Raw genomic sequence first — 21,488 nt, forward strand, 5'->3', positions numbered from 1 at the left:
TGGCTTTGTGAATTCCCCATCCTTTAACAAAGGCTAATTTTTAAAAAAAATTATTTATTTTTTGGCTGTGTTGGGTCTTCATTGCTGCGTGTGGGCTTTCTCTAGTTGCGGAGAGCGGGGGCTACTCTTACTTGCGGTGTACGGGTTTCTCATTGTCGTGGCTTCTCTTGTTGCGGAGCATGGGCTGTAGGCATGCGGGCTTCAGTAGTTGCAGCACACGGGCTCAGTAGATGTGGCTCGCGGGCCCTAGAGCGCAGGCTCAGTAGTTGTGGTGCACGGGCTTAGTTGCTCCACAGCATGTGGGATCTTCCTGGTCCAAGGCTCGAACCGTGTCCCCTGCATTGGCAGGCGGGTTCTTAACCACTGCGCCACCAGGGAAGCCTGAGACTAATGCTTTGTTCACTACTGTTTTCAACCCCTGCTGCTTTGGTCAGAGGTGTTGGCTCTCTCTCCTCCTGAGAATTATCTTTATCCCACGGAACTGGAGATCAGTACTACCTAGTTCCCTTCCCCACTCCATGAACAAGTGCTTATAATCCAGAAATCTAGAAATATGGTGCAATACTATTCAATATTGCCCTGCATTATACTGATTCAAATAATACTGTGAATCTAAACTATGTTTATCTAAACTCTATACAATAAAAATTACATGTTTGATGTTAGTCTGCTGACTCAAAACCAAAATAAAGAACTTCCATTATATTTGTTAAGTGGTCTTTATTTATAAGACTGCCAGTGGCTTTAGGGAGAATATTTAAATAAAACATATCTACCAGTCAAAACAAAAGGAGTTTTTAATCAGCAACTTCAAGAGTATAAAAGCTGCTTATTCATAATCATGAATCAGAATGATTAAAAACTCACTGAGGTCACGCAAACCCCAGGTGTTTCTCTGACACCTTGTTCTTGTGGCCTGACTGAACTGTGTGATGTGACATCACAGCTCAAAGGGAAAGAATGTCAGTAGGATGGAATTAGTTTTTTCCTTCTCAGGCCAAAGTCCCAAGGGCCTCGTTTTAGAAGGTGGTGCCCTGGGAAAACTGCCAACTTCTTCAGGCTATTCTCCTTAATGGCTCAGGTATCATGGGCCTCTGCTCCCCCAAATCTGTGTTTAGTGAGAAGGAAAAGATGTCAGTGTTCACCGGGGATTGTGGGTATGTGACTCCCCCAGACTAGGCCTAAAATGCTCCAAATCCTGCTCATTTTGTGCTGGTGACAAAGTGAGCTCTAATAAGTATCTTATTTATAGGTCTGTTTGCCTAGATATCTCTGATGGTAACTGTGTGAATATGGTGTAAAATTCAAATTTCTTTAAATAATTGTTTTGGGTTGAATGTATGTCTTTGAAACAAATTATGACACATTCTCCATATGAAGAACTTTGAGAGTGTACTGGTGACATCTTGGTAAAAAGGATTTAAGGTAGGATTGTGGGAGATATATATATATATATATATATAAGGAAATGAGTGAGAGAGTGCTATTTAGGGAAAAAGGGAAGTTCGTGTTATCTAGAGGCATTTAGAACCTGTAGTATTTGGAACTACAGTAAAGGAAACTTGGTATAAAGGAATAATAATGACACAAATATTTATAGACATTGCTACATTTAAAACAATTAATAGTCACAATATATAAGAAAATGCAGGATTAGCTTTCTTTTTGAAAAATTATACCAACCTTAGTGTCTTTTCCAAAGACCTTGGAATGAAAACAAATCCAGTTTTCTGATACAAAGAGCTTCCCTTGGTATAAGATTTCTTTCTGTAGAGCACAGGTAAAACCTGGGAAAATATATACAGGTATAATATATATACATATATACATCTAAATATATACATCTAAATATATACATCATTTAGAATTTCCATTTAAAATGAAAACTGTGTATATATGCTGGTGACTCAGAGATGGGCAGAGATAATACACTCACATGCTCAAAAGATCTCTCACCTCTTTTTCAGTCATCTTTAGTGGAATAAAGCTATGGAGATGAGAGTTTGTTTTTTAATTCCAAGTCTTACAGACTTCAGTGTAAACATCAAAATGGAAAGGCAAGTCTATCATTGCAGATGAGGGTTCAAGAATGGTGTTTCAAAAATCTCCTCTCTTTGGGAAGGTGTGTCATCCTTGTGCTAATGTTGGCACTGCTGCCCTTTCTTCCCTGGGATGGTCACTAATGACTCTTTTTGAAATAGATGGTCTCATCGTGGGGAGAGCACATGACCCACACCTTCCTGTTTGGAGATGGTGGGAGGAAGGCAGCATGCTGCCTTAGCATTTGTGTACTGAGGGAAGCTGGAATGGAACCCTGGGCCCCAGATGCACTCAGCAGAGTGGAGCAGGTGCTGAACGTCGTGCTGGGCCAGGTGTTTAGGTGTGACCACTGAGCCCTGCACAGCACAGGGGCTGACATGTCTGTCCACCTAGGTCTGTGTTGTCTTCTTCTAGTGGCCTCTCTTGCTCTGGTCTTGTAATCTTAAAACTCAGCACGATCCAATCACAACACATTTCAGCAGTGAGTATGCAAGGCGAGGATATTCTGGAATCCCCTTGGATGGTTCCATATCACGTGGAGGAGGTCACTTTCCCATTCTACTCCCTTATCTTTCAAGGTGCTGGGTGAAAGCTGAGTGAGGTCCGTGTTATTGTTACACCATGACTTTCAGAAACCTATTCCCCTTGGTGATTCAGTCCCCAGACTCTTTCTCCCCCCAAACCAATTAGCATCTTTTCAAAGTCAACCAGGTCAGAACTTACTTTGCCTCAGGGGTTCCTCAGTGGGGACATCCAGAAACAGCTTGTGGAAGTGCATGTTTGCCTTGTCCTACAAGGACGACAAAACACAGGCATCACCGCTCGTGCTCTTCTTCTCAAACATCACGAATTTTAACTTCAATCTAAATTATGTAACAAATCTCCCCACCCTTAATAGAGAATCTTAGGAGTTCATTCTCCCTGATCTTAGAGTCCCCAACACAACCCTTCAGAGAAAAACAGTGGAAGGCAGGGCGCAAAGGTTTCATTTTCCAACAAGATTGGTGACTTGCTGACTGGACATAAAGATATCTATAATCGTGAAGTAGCTGGTGGTCAGCCTTCTGCAGAAGTGGCTGCACAAGGATGTTCCGAATAAGAAATGAGATAAATTCTAACAAATCTCACCAGGTAGTGGATCCCAGGGCACTAAAGATCCCAGTGAGTACTCTCAGAAGAGGGTAGTGGCTAAAAGCCCTGTATCAGATTACCCTGAGTTTAAGTTTTAGCTGCACCTCTTCTATGGCACGTGATCCTGGCCTAGTTACTTAACCTCTCTGGGCCAGTTTTCTCTTCTGTGCCAGTACCTGCCTCAGAGGGATGCCGTAAGGCTTAAATGGGGTAATACATCTCCAGGACTGGCTACCTGGTTTGTCACTGTGACTGTTACTGTTGTGAAGGCGTTTCCTTAACCAGTGTCAGGGGGAGGTGACAAGTAGGATTTCACACAAAAGACTTAACTCTCCAGGGTGGGAGAAGGCCCAAGAGTCTGAAATGCTGCAAATCACTTCATTTTCATCTGTTTCCAGTTGTGACAACAATGTATAGATAACAATTTACAGTTTGTAAAATGCTTTCACAAAACACCACTCCCAGCCCCACAGTAACCTGGGAACTGATGTCAGTTCAGGACCCTGTGCCTCAGGGATTCTGAGTGACTTAACTGGCTCCACACAGCTACTAAGAGGTAGAGCTGGGTCCACCAACCACAGGACCACTTTTCTTCAAAAGCATCCTAGCAGGCAGAGTCTTATGTGCGGAACAGAGAGATGCCACAGGTTGGCCCTTGATGATGCATTATCCAAACTAGGAGTAGTCTCAATGGCAGAAATGGCCCTACTATCACCATAAAGAAGAGCTTCAGACAGGTCATGTGTATGACGGATGGTCCCCTCAAGTCAACTCGTTTATAGATGAACACCTCACATAAAGTAGGTTAGCTCATGCTGCTTCCTTGGAGTACATCTTGCATCCAGAAAGTTTCCTTGATTAAAGCTAGGTGTTCTATCAGTGCTTTGCCGAGATCTTCTTTTTAATGGCTACAGTGAGCATTGGTTGCATGCTTGATTTAAAAATATCCTGGGCCATGGAGTCTTCAAAAATGTGAAATTAATAAAAATAAAATCAAAAAAAAGGTAGGGACTGATCTAAGTTAAAGGTGACATGACAAATAAATGCAATGCATGGCTCAACTGAATTCTAGAGGGGGGGAGCAAAAAATCTTTATAAAGGACATTCACTACTGGGACAATTGTGGAAATCGAAAATGGATTTTATATTAGTAATATTTTTGTATATTTACTATTTAGTTAAATTTCTTGGGTGAGCCAACAATTTCTTGTTCTAGTTCTTAGTAGACACATATTCAAGTATTTTAGGAGTGAAGTGTCAAAAAAACCCCAAACTGTTGGCCCCAGTAAGTATGTCATACTCTATGACACAGAACTGGGCTTTGTTACCCATCTGGGTGTATTTTGGAGCAGACCCCAAATTGCTTCCAAAGAAGAATCATGACCCTGTTCCCAGGTTTTCCTCCTCCTTGTGCAGTTGGAAAGCCTTCTATTCACACAGGTGCCTTATCACACACTTTAATTGTAGTGCAAGGATGTCACACCTCTCCTGGTCTCCGCTAATTATTAGACAAGCACATGGCTCTGGGTTGGCCCCTGCTCTCTGGGCACTTGTCAGAGTGAGGGGTCACAGTGCAGTACTCACTGCCCCTCTGCATGTGCTGCATGGTCAGCTGTGAAATATAATGTTGATGAAAGCTCGCCCGAGGGAACTGCAGCCGGTCCTTTCTTCCTGATTCTCTAAAATCTGTGCCTGCCTTAGCCCTGACCCTTGCGTTCCCTCTTCCCATTGGCTTCAATGCTTCTGTTGCCCTCTGAGACAATACACATTTCATTCCCAAATTACCTGGCTGGAAGATGAGAACTTTTTCCTTTCAGTCTTAGAGTCATTCTTGCTTTCTGTTTTACAGTCGTTCTTCTCACTTGCTAAAGAGGCACCATCAAAACTGGATTTTGACCTGAGGAAAGAAAATCCAAGAAGTCCGTAAGATGAAGTTTTTACGCTACCATTAATTGTATACTATACAATGTAATACATCTTGATTATTATACCAGCTCACAAGAAAGCCAGACATTGATTTTTCTCTTCTAGACATCGATAATCCCTCAGGACTCTAAGGACATGGTGTGGGAGACGGGGTGATTCCAGCAGGCTGGGATCCCAAACTGAAGAAACTGTACCTTATGGAAGGGAGAAGTATCGATTGAGCTGTGAAAGTAATTATATCATCTCAAAAGTATTTTAAGCAGTATAAAGAGGAGTATTGGAGGCTGATTATTGAAACTGCAGCTATAGTTCAATCCAGAATTCTATGAATACTTAACAAGTGTTAATTGAGTGAGGCGTAATGTTAAATGCCTCGGGGCACACAAGACAGCCCTTATCCTTAAGGAGCCTGTGCGCATATCAAGCATCTTTTTAAAAAGGCAGTACATGATGTAGCATCAAAACAATACATATCATAGGCGTTAGGAGGCGGTATAGAGACAGTTAAGTCCAACAGGAGGTAAGAGAAGAGACCAGCAGGTCTATGAAGGTTTAATACACTGGGCCTAACAGGATTAGCAGGAATTGGGTATGAGGAAAAGAGAGACAGAACATCCCAGAGTGGGAAAATAGAAGTGAAATCAGGATAAAAAAAGAACATGTTTGGAAGTCCTTCCTTTGTTCGCATAAGGGCAGAGGTCAGAGCTCCCGGATTTCTTTCCAAGGTGATTCTAGTCCTGGCTCTTCATTTGAGTAGAATTTGCATCTTCAACCGTATGGCGAAACCCAGCCATTTCAAAGCGGAATGCATGCATGATTTTTAGAGGTATACACATGAAAAAAATTTGTGATACAATTATGTAGATTTTTTTCTGTTTATTGGGGGAAAAAAATGGCACATGAAATTCATGATTCCACGATAGGATTCTTTAGAATGAGGCTCAGTTAAAATAATGTTTGGTTCAAAGTGAATTTAAGAAGACTCTTAAGCAATCTGGGTGGCCTATGGGTGTGACAGAGGGACAGAAATGAAGTTAGAGAGACTTTGGACTCTGGCTTTCTCAGCTGTGAAGAGACTGACTATGTGATGTCCCAGGCCTCTGCTACCCGCAACAGTTTTGAGTCCACAGTGCTCAAACCAGAGGCAAAATATCTCTCATCAATTCAAGGCACAGAGATTTGGATTCAGTTACTGGCCATTGAACCAATTCACAGATATAAATTTCTTTAGAATTCTAGGAATTATTTTTTTAAAAAAACTATGAGTAGACATTTGTACTCTACTTGAAAATAAAATTGTTTTTACAAATGTCAAATTACCTATTATTTATACTAGCCACTAATCCTTGATGATTTCAAGAGGCACAAGCAGAAGGGCTTGTCTGCAGAGCATTGGCTCTGAGGGAGGGGTGGGAGGCATGCTTATTTACATGCCTTATTTCTTTGTGTCTTTTCAACTGTGTTAGTCTCACTTCATACAGATGACTATGAGCAGGACCTGAAACCTAGTGCAAAAAATTTTTATTCAAAAATTCAGAATTGCCAGACAGTGAGAGCAGAGCCTTCAACCAAGCGCAGGACTCTCTGCAGCCACACAGATAACACACTGGTGAAGTTGAACAAGCATGCCCTCATGATGTGTGTTATTCTCATCTGAAGCCTGGGGAAGGTGGAGTTACATGTGCAGTGCATTCAGAGCGCCTGCAGTAGCCAGTCAATAGTGGTGAAAGATACAAGAAACAACAGGCTTGGTGCCTTTGTTTGGTAAGTGAGGCAGGATGCTCTGACAGGAAACGGCTATAGAAAGAACGGTTAAAAGTGAGATGCATCAAAACAGTCATGCAGAAAAGACGGAGACAGAATTGGGAGTGATAGTCAGAATACAAAAATCTGGGGGCAGAGTGAAGACTTATGCTTGGTCCTGAGTGAGGTATAGATTTGCAGAGAAGCCATGGGCTGGGTAGCTAGGAAGGAAAGGAAAAGCAGGAGTTATTTAATCATCCTTTAGCAGAGGAAAAAAGACGTAGAAGGTAGCAGTTCTGACAGTTCTAATACGGGGAGGAGAGCTATTACTCCTCCACTTGGTGTGGATAAATGGCCACAGTTACCTGTAATTGATCACTGGCTTAACCATTCTCTTTTAAGGGCAGAAAAGCAACTCGAAGTTCCTACTTCTTCCTTCCATGTGAAAGAAAGCACATAATTGGTGCCCCTGAGAGTGATGGGGACCAGAGCTCCACATCTCAAACCGCCTGTCCCCTCACAGCCCCACGACCAAACTGAGTCCGGCTTCCAGCACCGGCCCCAGGAAATGGGCAGCCCAGGGAGATGTGCACACCCCACCCGGGGATCCCAGGCAGGGTTTCCCTCCGCTCTTTTCCGTGGCTGCCAGGAAAGTGAGACAGCAGGTGTGCACACCCACAGGCCGAGCAGACAATCCAACCTGGGCGTCCTCATCAGCAGCCCTGGCAGCCTTTCCAGGTGCTTCTAACTCCCTGCCAGAGAGGGGCCCACCCCGGCTTTATCATGTAGCAAAATCAGTGCTTTCAGAAAGGGGCAGACATTCTGCAGAAGGCTGGAGTGGGAAGGAGAAGAGAGGCTGGTGGGAAGAGCTGAGAAAGGAAGGCAGGTGCCAGTGCCTGGATATCATGGAAAAACACCCCACTTCTTTCTCAGGGGTGTCATCTGCTTGTAGGAAAGCTTGACTCTTAACCACCACCATAAAACTGGAAACACCAGGGGCTTCCCTGGTGGCGCAGTGGTTGAGAATCTGCCTGCCAATGCAGAGGATACGGGTTCGAGCCCTGGTCTGGGAAGATCCCACGTGCCGCGGAGCAACTGGGCCCGTGAGCCACAATTACTGAGCCTGCGCGTCTGGAGCCTGTGCTCCGCAACAAGAGAGGCCGCGATAGTGAGAGGCCCGCGCACCGCGATGAAGAGTGGCCCCCGCTCGCCGCAACTAGAGAAAGCCCTCGCACAGAAACGAAGACCCAACACAGCCATAAAAAGAAATAAATAAATAAACCCAAAAGTTTAAAAAAAACAAAACAAAACTGGAAACACCAGCTCCTCCCAGCAACCCCTCCTCCCCGAAAGGCCGAAAGAACAGAGAGAGTCAAGCTGAGGACTCACCGCAGGGAAATGATTCTCTTCTGGTCTGCGGACTCGGCCTCGCTGCACGGAGCAGGGGACAGGGCTGCTGGCGCCCTGCAGACCTTCTTTTTCTCCTCCACACCGTTCTCAGCCTCTGAGCTGGAGAAGAGAAAACACTTCACCTTAGATATCCAGAGTGGGGAGGAGGGAAAAACGATGACGTGACCTCGCTTTCTGGAGAGTGGAATGATCTTCAATGCCCGGGACTGGCTGAAGTCAACAAGGACAGCAGTGCCCTTTCCATCCCTCCATTCTACCCCCTCAGCTGGTGCCCCAGGGGGTGGAGCTCCGGGTCCTGCCTGGTTCAGATACACGTGCAGGTTTATGTGCCGGTAAATGTCCGACTTTGCAGGGACTCGCCGGCTCCCGGGTATGCGGCCCGTGGGCCCTGCGTGCTGCCTGGCTCTGCCCAGCCCAGCATGGAGGTGGAAGATCACCGAGAGGCTGGGAGGGCCCCTGACCTGTGCACGAGCTCACGTGCGGCCTCCTGCCAGCTGTGAACCTTTCTGCTGGGCGCTCCCACCCCGTTTGTTTGCACTTACGTCACTTACCATCTTTCGTTGTAGTTATATAGGTCCTGGTTTGGGTGCTTGCTAATTTCACCAAGCGCTTCTCTCAGCAATTACACTCTCTAATCCGCACCACCACCCAGGCTAGGTGGGAATTATTACTCCCATTTCACAGACTAGGCATCTGAGGCTCTCACATAGTGAATTTCTTGCCCGAGTTTGCAGAACTAGTACCTGTCTGAGTTGGGATTCAAACTCAGGTCTGTCCATCCGGGAGGCCTTTGTGTACATGCCCATTCTCATATTTTCTTTCTTCGCCTCCATCCACCCCCCAGCCACGCATCTATCCTCCGAGCCCTCTTACTAGCTCTTCAGTGTGGGAGCCCCAGGCTGGGGAGAAGAATCTCATTGATTTTTATCCTGACCACGAGGTCTAGGATAGTGCTGGTATATAATCACACTCAGTAGGCTTTTGGAAAACTAGGTCTGACCTTGGTGAAAAAGGGAGTAGAGGGGACAGTAAGTCAGAGGGTCAGCACTCTGAACCATTAACAGATGGAGGACGGCCAGTGCGGTGGACACAGGTGAGCTCCCTCAGTCTCGGGATCAGGGGAAACCATTTCAACATGGGAGGAGAGGAAGGAACGTGGCCAGGGAGAACACAAGGTGGTAGCATGGATCGGACCTTCTTTGGTGTCAGCCTGCACAGCCGAGGACTCACAAGACATACTTCTAGAGCACGAGAACTCCACGGTGGCTGAGTGTAAAGGAAGACAGCATTGCTCTGACAGTTTAGCTAATTTTAATCCTAACTTACCACCCATTTGGTATCTTCACCTGCAAAAAACCTCACAGGCAGGAAATGTTATTGGTTACTTGAACCTTTGTGGTTGCTTGCTTGCCACTTTTCACAGCGCATGGAAATCCCAGCGCACATTGGGAGTCCTATTGTCGTGTCAAAATCAAAACCAGGTATGTCTGACAAGGTATCCAAGTAATAATCCCTATGAATGGTTGATACTCTCATTCTGCAGTGAGCATTTCTCTTTTTCTAGGTAGGTTAACATCTGAGGACATAGGCCCAACCTTCTATTTCTTCAATTCTTTTCAAAGTACATAAAGCACTTACGTACATTAAAAGGACTCAGTCCATAACTGAATTGCATTATGTGATAAAAGGTACATGGAAAGCCTTGAAATATTAAAAGGAAAACATTGCTTTGGTTTAAAATAGAAGATTTATTTTAATATCAAGTTTAATTTATGGACTCCAAGAATTTTAGAACTGTTAAGGGCCCTTTGAGCACATCCCTGCCTTTTCCCTCTATCCCCCAAGACACACACATTACTCCTATTCTTCAAAAGCATAAGAAATCCACTCAAGTGAACTTATTTACAAAAGAGAAACAGACTCACAGACATGGAAAATAAACTTATGGTTACCAAAGGGGATAGCAGTGGGGGTAGAGGGGTGGGTGGTGGAGATAGATTACGAGCTTGGGATTAACAGATTCACACTACTATATATAAAATAAACAACACGCACCTACTGTACAGCATAGGAAACTATGTTCGGTATCTTGTAATAACCCATAATGGAAAAGAATCTGAAAAAGTACACATATATGTGTGTGTATTTATATAAATATATCTCTGAATCACTTTGCTGTACACCTGAATCTAACGCAACATGGTAAATTAACTATACTTCAAGAAAAAACATGTTAAAAAAAAAAGTAAATCAGAAAATCTCTTCAAAAAGTTTCCACAGGAGCCTTCATAGAAATGGGATACGGTGAGGACTGAGCTAATAATGGGAGTGTGCTTAGCTTTAATATGGATTGATTAGATTTAACAGTGTTAAGTGGCACAACCTTGTAAAAGTGATACTACAATTTGCATTTATTTCTAATGGGCCTCTGGCTAGACTTTGGGGTTGGTTGGGATCAGAGCCAGTTTGTTCTTAAGTTGAATTCATTCTGATGCTTGACAATCCTCCACCCCCCGTTGTCCATTGGAGCCCTACTTCTAAAGGTCAGTGTACCGTCTACTTGGCACCCAACTACCTAACACCTACCTAACACCATCCACAAAAATAAACTCAAAATGGATTGAAGACCTAAATGGAAGACCAGACACTATAAATCTCTTAGCGGAAAACATAGGAAAAACAGTCTTTGACATAAACCACAGCAAGATCTTTTTTGACCCCCCTCCTAGAGTAATGAAAATAAAAACAAAATAAACAAATGGGACCTAATTAAACTTAAAAGCTTTTGCACAGCAAAAGAAACCATAAACAAGACGAAAAGACAACCCCAGAATGGGAGAAAATAATTGCAAAGGAAGCAACAGACAAAGGATTAATCTCCAAAATATACAAACAGCTCATGGAGCTCAGTATCAAAAAAACAAACAACCCAATCCAAAAATGGGCAGAAGACCTAAATAGACATCTCTCCAAGGAGGACATACAGATGGCCAAGGGGCACATGAAAGGATGCTCAACATCACTAATTATTAGAGGAATGCATATCAAAACTACAATGAGTTATCACCTCACACCAGTCAGAATGGCCATCATCAAAAATCTACAAACAACAAATGCTGGAGAGGGTGTGGAGAAAACGGAACCCTCCTGCACTGTTGGTAGGAATGTAAACTGATACAGCCACTGTGGAGACCAGTATGGAGGTTCCTTAAAAAACTAAAAATAGAACTACCATATGACACAGCAATGCCACTACTGGGCGTATACCCTGAGAAAACCATAACTCAGATGGATACATGTACCCCAATGTTCACTGCAGCACTATTTACAATAGCCAAGACATGGAAAGAACCTAAATGTCCACAGACAGATGAATGGATAAAGAAGATGTGGCACATATATACAATGGAATATTACTCAGCCATAAAAAGGAACGAAATTGGGTCATTTGTAGAGATGTGGATGGACCTAGAGTCTGTCATACAGAGTGAAGTAAGCCAGAAAGAGAAAAACAAATATCGTATATTAACATGTATATGTGGAATCTAGAAAAATGGTACAGATGAACCTATTTGCAGGGCAGGAATAGAGATGTAGACGTAGAGAACGGACACGTGGACACAGGGTGGGAAGGTGAGGGTGGGCCGAATTGGGAGATTAGGATTGACATATATACACTACCATGCATAAAATAGATAGCTAGTGGGTACATGCTATAAAGCACAGGAAGCTCAGCTCGGTGCTCTGCGATGACCTAGATGGGTGGGATGGGGGGTGGCGGGAGGGAGGGGATATAGGTATGCATGTAGTTGATTCACTTCATTGTACAGCAGAAACTAACACAACATTGTAAAGCAATTATACTCCAATTAAAAAAAAAAAAAAGAAAAAAGAAGCTCTAAAGGAAAAAACAGGCATGCTTTTACATAAGTTACTGTCCTTGGTAGATTAAGAAGCTTAAAGGAAAATGGATATAACTCTTCTTGAATAAATTTGGCTTATTAGATTTTGATATTAAAAAAAAAAGAGTAGGCTCTAAGGGAAGATTGTCAATATTCTGAGTGGCAAGAAAAGCCACAGTCATTTTGTCTTTGCACTTTAGACGTCGAAATCTTCCTGTGGAACATAGCCACATCTAGATAAATATGAGCTTTTTCTTCTATTAAAATTATTTTCAATGTCTATCAAAATAATTTCTTCTACAGAATGTTTCTGACCCATAGTGGCCTGTAAAGCATGTGCTTGAAATAATATTTGGAAAAGTAAATAGGTTTTTCAAAATGAAAAAAAAAAGTTTCCACAAACCAGTCAAGTAAATTGAATACAATAAACCAAAAAAAAAAAAAAAAAAAGAAAAAGAAATCCACTCAAATGAACTTATTTACAAAACAGAAGCAGACTCACAGACAGAAAATAAACTTATGGTTACCAAAGGGGATAGCAGTGGGGGCAGAGGGGTGGGCGGTGGAGATAAATTAGGAGTTTGGGATTAACAGATTCACACTACTATATATAAAATAGATAAACAACACGGACCTACTGTATAGCACAGGGAACTATATTCAATATCTTATAATAAGCTATAATGGAAGAGAATCTGAAAAAGTACATATATATATATATCTGAATCACTTTGCTGTACGCCTGAAACTAATACAACATTGTAAATTAACTATACTTCAAGGGAAAAAAATGGTTGAAAAAAAGCAAATCAGAAAATCTCTTCAACACGTTTCCACAAACTAGTCGAGTAAATTGAAATACAATAAACCACAAAAAAAAAAAAAAGGCAAAAAGAAATCCACTCGAGTCCCTCTTTAAGTAGGGAGACGAAGTGTGTGTGGAACTTCAATAATCCACCTCAGCATTCATTCACATACGTATGGAATTCTGTGCTACGCAGGGTCAGATTCAGGCTTACAGGCAGCACGGCAGCTGTCCCGCACAGCAGCACCCGTGAAGACTCAGAAAGAGCCGTGCCCGGCCAGGAGCACTCATAAAGAGGCGCTGTGTCTCTGGATGTAGCCCTACTGACACAGGACTTGGCAGAGAAATGGTGCCCCTTGCTCTGGGCAGAAAGAGCCCCCAGCACCAAGGAGCAGAGGAAGCAAAGCGGCTGGATTTCAGCCCCTCCTTGCCCCGCCAGCTACTTGTGTGCAGTGCTGGGCACTCAGCCTTCACCAAGTGGGTGGTCCTGATGCAGGGCCCCTAACTTAGCACTGACAAGATTACAGAGCCTGCCTCTAGGTCAACCCACCCACACAATGTCTTTCAATGACAGAGCATTCAGGTATGTGCAGATTAAAATGACTTCTTTCTACAGAGTCTCCACCCTTCTTCTTCCCTAGACTGGCTCCTGGTCTCCAGCACTGGTTCTGCCCTGGAAAGCCCTCCCCAGAGGGCACAAGCTCCACAGAGCCTCCCATCCCATCACCTCAGCTCTGCCGCTGCTGGCTCTATAACTCACCAGGCCCCTCATCAATTAATGATCCAACTTCGAGAAGCAGGGAACTTCTGTTTTTTTCCACAGCACTCAGCTCAGCATTTTGCTCAGTGTGGTCATTTATCAGTGTTGACTGATGTGGGATTAATTCTGCAGCATCCAAAACAGAAGTGAAATTCATCAATGGGCCAATTCAACTGTAGGTTTTTGTTTACTCAAAGATGCTACGGAACTCAAGCAAGGTAATTCCCAACACAGGCGAGATGATTCCTGGAGCACACCTACCACGGAGGTCTTGTTGGCAGCAAACTGAAACTGCTAGGATCTGAAGAGCAGAGGCTCGCCTGTGTTTGAGTGAGGAGGGCATAGGAGAAGAAACAGACCGCTTTTGCGAGGCCTCTCAGTAACTTTAAAGTTACTGGCAGTGAAGCTGAACTCTCATTGACAAGGCAGATGAAATAACAGATCTCACTTAAGTCATGAAAATAAATCAGCTTGGGGGCTTCCCTGGTGGCACAGTGGTTAAGAATCCGCCTGCCAATGCAGGGGACAAGGGTTCGAGCCCTGGTCCGGGAAGATCCCACATGCCACAGAGCAACTAAGCCCATGAGCCACAACTACTGAGCCCGTGCGTCACAACTACTGAGCCCGTGAGCCACAACTACTGAGTCCACACGCCTAGAGCCTGTGCTCCGCAACAAGAGAAGCCACCGCAATGAGAAGTCCGTGCACTGCAACGAAGAGTAGCCCCCGCTCGCTGCAGCTAGAGACAGCCCGCGCACAGCAACAAAGACCCAACGCAGCCAAAACTAAATAAATAAAATAAATAAATTGATTTTAAAAAAATGAGTGACAGTTTTAAGGAAGCATAGAAGCAGCAGAAGATGCTGGGAACACAGGATCCACCCTCACTTGGCTTTGGCAGGTTACTTCTTCTCCTATCTCCAACCCAATGTAAGCATCAGTTATGGGCCCTGAAAGCTTCTAAGTAGGAATTTCAGAGCAGTGAGATAGACACACTTATACCAACCAAGCCTGACTTCACCAACTAGGCAACAGCATTTTTATTACCGGCTAGGAAGTGCTGGTTTCAACAAGACACTGCCACACACTGTTGCACCACAATCTATAAATAAAAAACAGGTTGGACGATCCCTATCAACAGTCCAATATTCCTCACTTCCTAGACCTCATTAGTCTGATGATGACTTGATTCAGATTTCACAATTTTTCAGAATTAGAATTCTTACATGGGGTCAACTATCATTCCTCCTGAAAAGTGTCTCTCTGAGTTAGAGTAAACTCAACACTCCTCTGTTCTGTCATATCCATCTCCCAGGCCCTTTGCCTCTCCTGCTGAAGATGTGTTGTACTCGGGCATCATCACATGTAAGTGATAATTAGGTTCTATCTCAGGTGAGTGAGTAAGCTGTATTTCAGGTAAATGCAAACAAGTGCCTCACTGTGGTTCAGTCCAGGAAGCTGTGCTCCTTCCTAGTTACAGTCATAAACCCGTGCTTGTCTCCCTTCAAGTTAAATTAGTCTAAGCTTAGGCATAAAAAAGGTCACTAAACTCCTTTATGGTAGTACCAGTGAGATAGTTTTACACCCACTATCATTTAAAAAACTCCCTGATGGTCATTACTCAAAACCACAGTCTTGACCAACAAAGGTTAAGAAGTGACTTGTAGATAGGATATGTTTCACCAGAGGATCCCCAGAAGATAAAATCCTGGAAATGGGATGGGAACCCTGTACTGAAAACTAGGCTGCACCTGGACTCGCCAAGATCTGTAGCCTGAAAGACGCTTGTTTTTGGTGTGCTGCCCACTTGGTGGCTCCCTGGCTGGCAGGCAAGGGTGGCGATACTTGGGAAGCCGAGAGATGGGCTATAGGGACAGAGGAGGACTCTGGGGGCTGCTGGGCAGCGGCCACAGTAGAAACAGAGACAACACAGTCAGCAAAAGCAGGAAGCAGAACGGGGTGCAGAAGGTGCAGGAGCTGGTGATCGAGACCAGGACCTCTCCGAGACCCCTAAGCCTCTCCAACCGCAAAGTACACTCAGTCTCCCAACTAGATTTCTCTAAATCAGGAAGAACAGTCTTTCATTTACAATTCTGATATAAGTATATCTTTGGAAACTTTACATTGTATTTATTGATCTACAAATTTATTTCTGAATAGGTACTAGAAGCACAACAACACAATTCAAAAGTTACAAACGGAAAAACAAATCTCCCTTCTACCCACCCCTGTTTTATGCTGGCCCTGTTTCTCTCCAGAGGCACCTACTGTTCCCAGCTCCTGTGTGTACTTCCAGGGAGTCTGAATGCATATGAGTGTGTGTATTTTTTAAGCACAAGTGAGAGCATGTTATTCTAGACACCCCCCGCCCCCTTTTTTGAAACTAACTTGGTGCTGTTTCCCTACTAGTACCCATAGAGCTTCCTCATTCTTTTTAATGACTGCATAGAGTTCCACTGTAATGGCTTACATAATTTAACCAGTTCCTTATTGATGGGCATTTAGGTGATTTCAGTCTTATCACAAATACACACAACACTGCAAAGAATGTCCTTATGTGACATATGTCCTTATGTTTATTATGTGTGAATATATCCCTAGGAGAGCTTCCTGGAAATGGAACTGCTGTGTTAAAATGTACACAAATTAAAGAAAAATTTATAGTTATTGCCAAATTGCCTTTAGTAAAAGGTTTTGTGACCCACACCCATAATATGTAGCAGTGTTTACACATTCTTACTAAAGTGTTACACTTAAAAAGCAATTCAGGGACTCCCCTGGTGGTCCAGTGGTAAAGAATCCACCTTCCAATGCAGGGGACGTGGATTCGATCCCTGGTCGGGGAACTAAGATCCCACATCCTGCGGGGCAACTAAGCCCGCACGCCACAACTACTGAGCTCGCACACCTCAACTAGAGAGCCCATGCGCTCTGGAGTCTGTGCGCCACAACTAGAGAGAGAAAACCCGCACGCCACAAATAGAGAGAAGCCCACGTGCTGTAACTAGAGAGAAACCCGAGCAGACCGCGAGCCGTAATGAAGAAGATCCTGTGTGCCGCGACTAAGACACGATGCAGCAAAAAATAAGTAAATAAATAAAATTAAGGAAAAAATAAATGAAATAAATAAATATTTTTTAAAAACCCAAAAAACAATTCAGAGTGCTTAGCAGAGTACCTAGCACATAGAATAACAATTTTACCAATGATTAGTGTTAAACTTTTTTTTTTAAGTGTTAAACTTTTTGATCTCTACAAATCTGAGAGGTAAAAAAAAAAGTCCCATTATAGTTTTGACTTACATTTCTCTCCTGATGAGTAAGGTTGAGTGTATTTTCATATATTTAAGAGTGTTTTTTATTTCCTGTTTTGTAAATTAGCTGTTTGTATGTACATTTTGCCAATTTTTCTAATGGGTTGCTGATCGAAACATTTAGGGAAAACAATTCTTATAACTGCATCACCAATTCTTGGCAATATCCTAGAACTGACTTTTTAAATAAATAAACATTTAGAAAAGTTAAATGGATATTAGGGCCCAGCATAACGTTAAAATAAAATGTTAATGACAAATTAAGTTTCTCTTTTTTCTTGATAGGCTTACTGGCAGATTTTTTAAAAAAGGAATGCTGAAAACACAGTATTCTTTGGTTTTGTCAAAACCTGTGATGAAAACCCAACAGGCTTCCCAGTCCAGGATGGAGAACAGGAGCACAGATGTTTGCCTCTCCTTTCCAAGGCCTGTTAAGATGAGGATTTATAAAAGAAGTAGTAATCCTGCTTACAATTACAGTGGGAAACCATCAACAGAAGAGTGATTTCCCCAAATTTCTGAAAAATGGAAAGTAGAAAGTAAAGTAAATATTAACTCATGCAGCAAAGTAGAGGAAGCTGTATTTCAGAATTTGGGTATAAGTGGAAGATAAGAGAATACTGATCTGTTTGTCAGAGTCCAATAAGGTGCTACAGGAGGAGGATGTAAGAAGTTGCCAAAAACATTAGACTAAATTAAAGGTGTGTGTGTGAGAAATTTCTGCCCACCTCTCACCTTGCCCACACCCCCATCCTCAAGACACAAATGGCAGACAGTCAGCTACTTAGCTTGTGAGGAAAACATATCAGAAGGGTTGTCAATTAAAAAACTGTAACTTAGCTGCAGAAAATCAGGGTACCTAAGAAGGGGGCTGGAACCCCAGAGTAAATCCCTTCTCTTCCTTCCATTTTGAATAAAGTGGTTCCAAGCTAAGTACCAACTCCCTATTCATATTCTTCCAAAACTACTCTAATCCCTTCCTTATTTTTTCCCTCTAGTCCCTCATTCTTAAATATGAAATGACAGCAAAGGATTGCCAGACCCTTGAAGAAAATCTGAAGTCTTAAGGAAAAGACCAAGATAAACTAACATGAAAGTAAAACCCTTAGAAAACTGACTTCAGAAAACAGAAGAAAACAAACAAGCAAACAAGAAAAACAAAACCCCAAAACCTTCTAATTAATATCTTCAGAGAGAAGATAGAACTAAAACAGATCACAATATTATGGAAAAGGAAACCTTCCTTGACGCCTCAGTTCTCTCAGAGTCCAAATCCCTAATAGCCTACAAGGCACTTCATGACCTGCCCTGCCTGCCCCTCCTCATCTCTCTGACCCCCTTTTCTCACTCCACGCTCCCACAAGAAAATCTGTGCACTGGCTATTCCCTCTGCCTGGAATGCTGTTGCCCCCATAAAGCCATGTGGCTCTCTCCCTCTTTTCCTTCAAGTCTTTACTCAAATATTACCTTCTCAACGAGACCTATTTATTTAATCAAAGGGTTGGAAAATAGCATCAAGATACAGAAATTCAAAACAGAGAAAAAGTTAAGAGGGAAACACAAGACATGTTTAAGCCAGGCACTTTTATATCAAATGAGTAGGAATTCTAAACAGGAAAAAAAGGAGAAGTTATTATTAAAGAAAAAATAGGAGTGGTAAAAAGGTGAAAGAAGGGCAGAGGTTACTCATTTCTTATTCTCAAAAGTTGGGAGTCAAATTAATTTAACAAGAGATTTAGGTCAACGTGTTATTTAAAGAGGCAAATGTATGAAAATAGGAAGGAGGAAGAGTGATATGCCTATTTAAAATAGGGAGAAGGAAGAGAGGGAAGCAGGGTGTCAGTATAAGTGAGTTGACTCTTGTGTTCCATTAAAACAGGAAGTTGAGACAGAAAGTGTAGAATTAGTAAGCAAGAAAGAGCAGGATGCACACATTTTTACAGATAATGAAGTGCCACTAACACTAAAATCAGGCATAGTTAAAAGCTATTGTGGGGGGGGGGGCAGATGAAAAACCTAGCATTTTGGTTTTTTCTGGAGTAAGGCAGCAGAAAGAAGCAAATTAAATTGTTGTGAAGTTTGATTCCTAATGAGAAAGGGCTGCTTTTAGACTTCATTTGGTTGGCAGTAGGGATTAATTGAAGATTTTTAGACGGAATGAAATGATGGGGATGAGATATTATTCAGTGTCCCCCTCTTCCTGTACATACATCACGAGAGGCCCGATGCGATATGTGCTCCTGGAGGGCTACACTCGCATCAGTGTATAAGAATGGGGATGGGCTGGGGTGGAGACTAGAGACAGAAAATGCAGAGGCAGATGTGGGGAGGAGTTTGAAGGCAAGAAGCAGACACTGCACTGCAGAGATAATCCAGAGATAACACCAGAATGGGTGGGAGAGCGAGCATTGGAGAGGAACATCCAAGATAACCCAAAGGTTATCTGGGGAATGGAGATTAGCACCACCAGTGAATAGTTACAGGGAACACAAGAGAAAATGTAGTTTGGTGGGAGGGACTTTGCAAATCTAGTTTGAGATATAATAGACACATAATGTTAGCAGGTAAAAAACTGTATTTGAAAACCAAAAGAGCCCGAAGAACAACAACAAAAAGATACTGTCCTTGCAGAGGAAGGGTTCTGCCAGTTGGAAACAATTTCTGTTGAGTCCCAAGCATATTGCCATAGCAGAGAGCGGTACCTAAATCTCAGCTGCAATACCAGGGCTGGAGGAATGGCTTAGCACAGCCACCAGTGGCCCCAACATGCCCCTTTAACTGGTCCCATGAACATTCATGTGATTCATTTCTACCTTCTTTATATCTACTCCCAATTCTGTTTTCCTAAATCATTGCTTTTCTTTCAAAGCCTAAGGCAACTCACGTAACTCCAAAGAGTATTCAAATATCAGGATTCTGATTCTGAAGGGACAGAAACCCAACTCAAACTGGTTTATGTTTTTTTTTTCTTTTCTTTTCTTTTAATAAAAACCACCCACGAGGGCTTCTGTCACTGCTTTAAGATGAAGTCAACAGTAGAGAACAGCTGCAGCTGCAGACGTGTCCCCTCAATATCGGGAACATTCAGCAGTGGTCTCCAGGGTCTCCCTCTCCAAGTCTTCTGGGACAATCAATGCCCCATTCATCCTCTTAAGACACTGCCTCCATTATGTCATGCCCCTGCTCCAGAACCAACAATGGCTTTCTATTGAGCATCACAGTGAGGTATCTGGTTATGAGTCAAGACCCTCCAGAGTTTTGCAGTCTCCCTCTACTTTCTAAAAAGAGTTCTCCATTCCAGCCGTGTTGGTCTTCTCACCATAGCCTCGCTTACATCGTGTTTCATCCTCCCGCTGTGCGTGGCTCTTGGCTCCTCTAGCCTGGACTATCCTCTCTGTGCCTTCTTAACTACCCACAACTATCCATCGTTCCATGCCCAGGACATGTCCAGTTATACACCCTCTTGATACCAGCCCCCATCTCTTTACTTCCAATGTCTGGATATAAGAAATTATGCAATTAATACTTGTTGACTGGACAACTTTGAGTATATATGGGGTTCGGAACAATAATCAGCATTTGAAAAAGGGCTTGGGCTAAAATTTTATCTCAAGACCTATGTAGTAAACTCCTTCCCAAGTGTGATTTACAAGTCCTATTGGAAGAGGGCCATGCTGAAGGTAGAAGAGGGGGGAAAGGTCGTCTTTCCACTTTCCCTTTCACTGAATCAGCATTGTGTGCATACTTATCTTTCAAACTGACCATTAGTTAGGTGAGTAATAATTTGAAACTATATGGAAACTTGAATAGACTGTCTTCATTGCTGGAAGAAACAACAGTCGTAAGCAAAATCATAATCAAACTAAATAACTTCTCAGTAGTGGTATTTTGAGGCCAAGCACAATTGGAAAACAACAAAGGAAAATGACAAGAAAATGCATCAAGGAGACAGCAATTGACTTTTCCAATTTCCAGGAAGGGTAGATTGATGCTACTGATAGTTCCGTGTTGTTATTTACACCCTCAGCATGTAAATAGGATTTTGTATAATGCATTGCTCAGTACGAACAAAGTTTCTAAAAGTATATATCTCCTTCAAGCTAGTAATTTTCTCAGGGGCAAGGCCTTCAAATATTTTTTGTATTTCTATCTCTACACCTTTTTTGAAGGTGTTCTTCCACCAGCAACTGCTGAATGTCAGAATAAGCCGCCTTTCATATACCTAAGATATGTTAGAGGAGATCTATTTAATTAAGGCTTTTGGCCAAAAGGAAGTGTCTGGGAAAGACCTAGATTTTAAAAGTGTAATGAGGGACTTCTCTGGTGGTCCAGTGGGTAAGACTCTGCACTCCCGATGCAGGGGGCCTGGGTTCAATCCCTGATTGGGGAACTAGATCCCACATGCATGCCGCAACTAAGACCTGGTGCAGCCTAAATAAATAAATAAATATTTTAAAA

The 21,488-nt window shown here is 42.8% G+C and overlaps 1 protein-coding gene across 1 annotated transcript in view; it reads right to left on the reverse strand.

Moving 5' to 3' along the window:
• The window catches only part of GRAMD2B (GRAM domain containing 2B), a 105,305-nt gene that overhangs the window by 16,884 nt on the left and 66,933 nt on the right, over positions 1–21,488 (reverse strand). Inside the window, 4 exon segments of the mRNA XM_082457875.1 lie at positions 1,684–1,787; positions 2,764–2,830; positions 4,957–5,068; positions 8,230–8,349. Of these exon segments, the coding sequence (XP_082314001.1) occupies positions 1,684–1,787; positions 2,764–2,830; positions 4,957–5,068; positions 8,230–8,349 (403 nt within the window).

The sequence above is a fragment of the Balaenoptera physalus genome (genome assembly GCF_965194825.1).
Source record: "Balaenoptera physalus genome assembly, chromosome: 3".
In the NCBI taxonomy this organism is placed as follows: domain Eukaryota; kingdom Metazoa; phylum Chordata; class Mammalia; order Artiodactyla; family Balaenopteridae; genus Balaenoptera; species Balaenoptera physalus.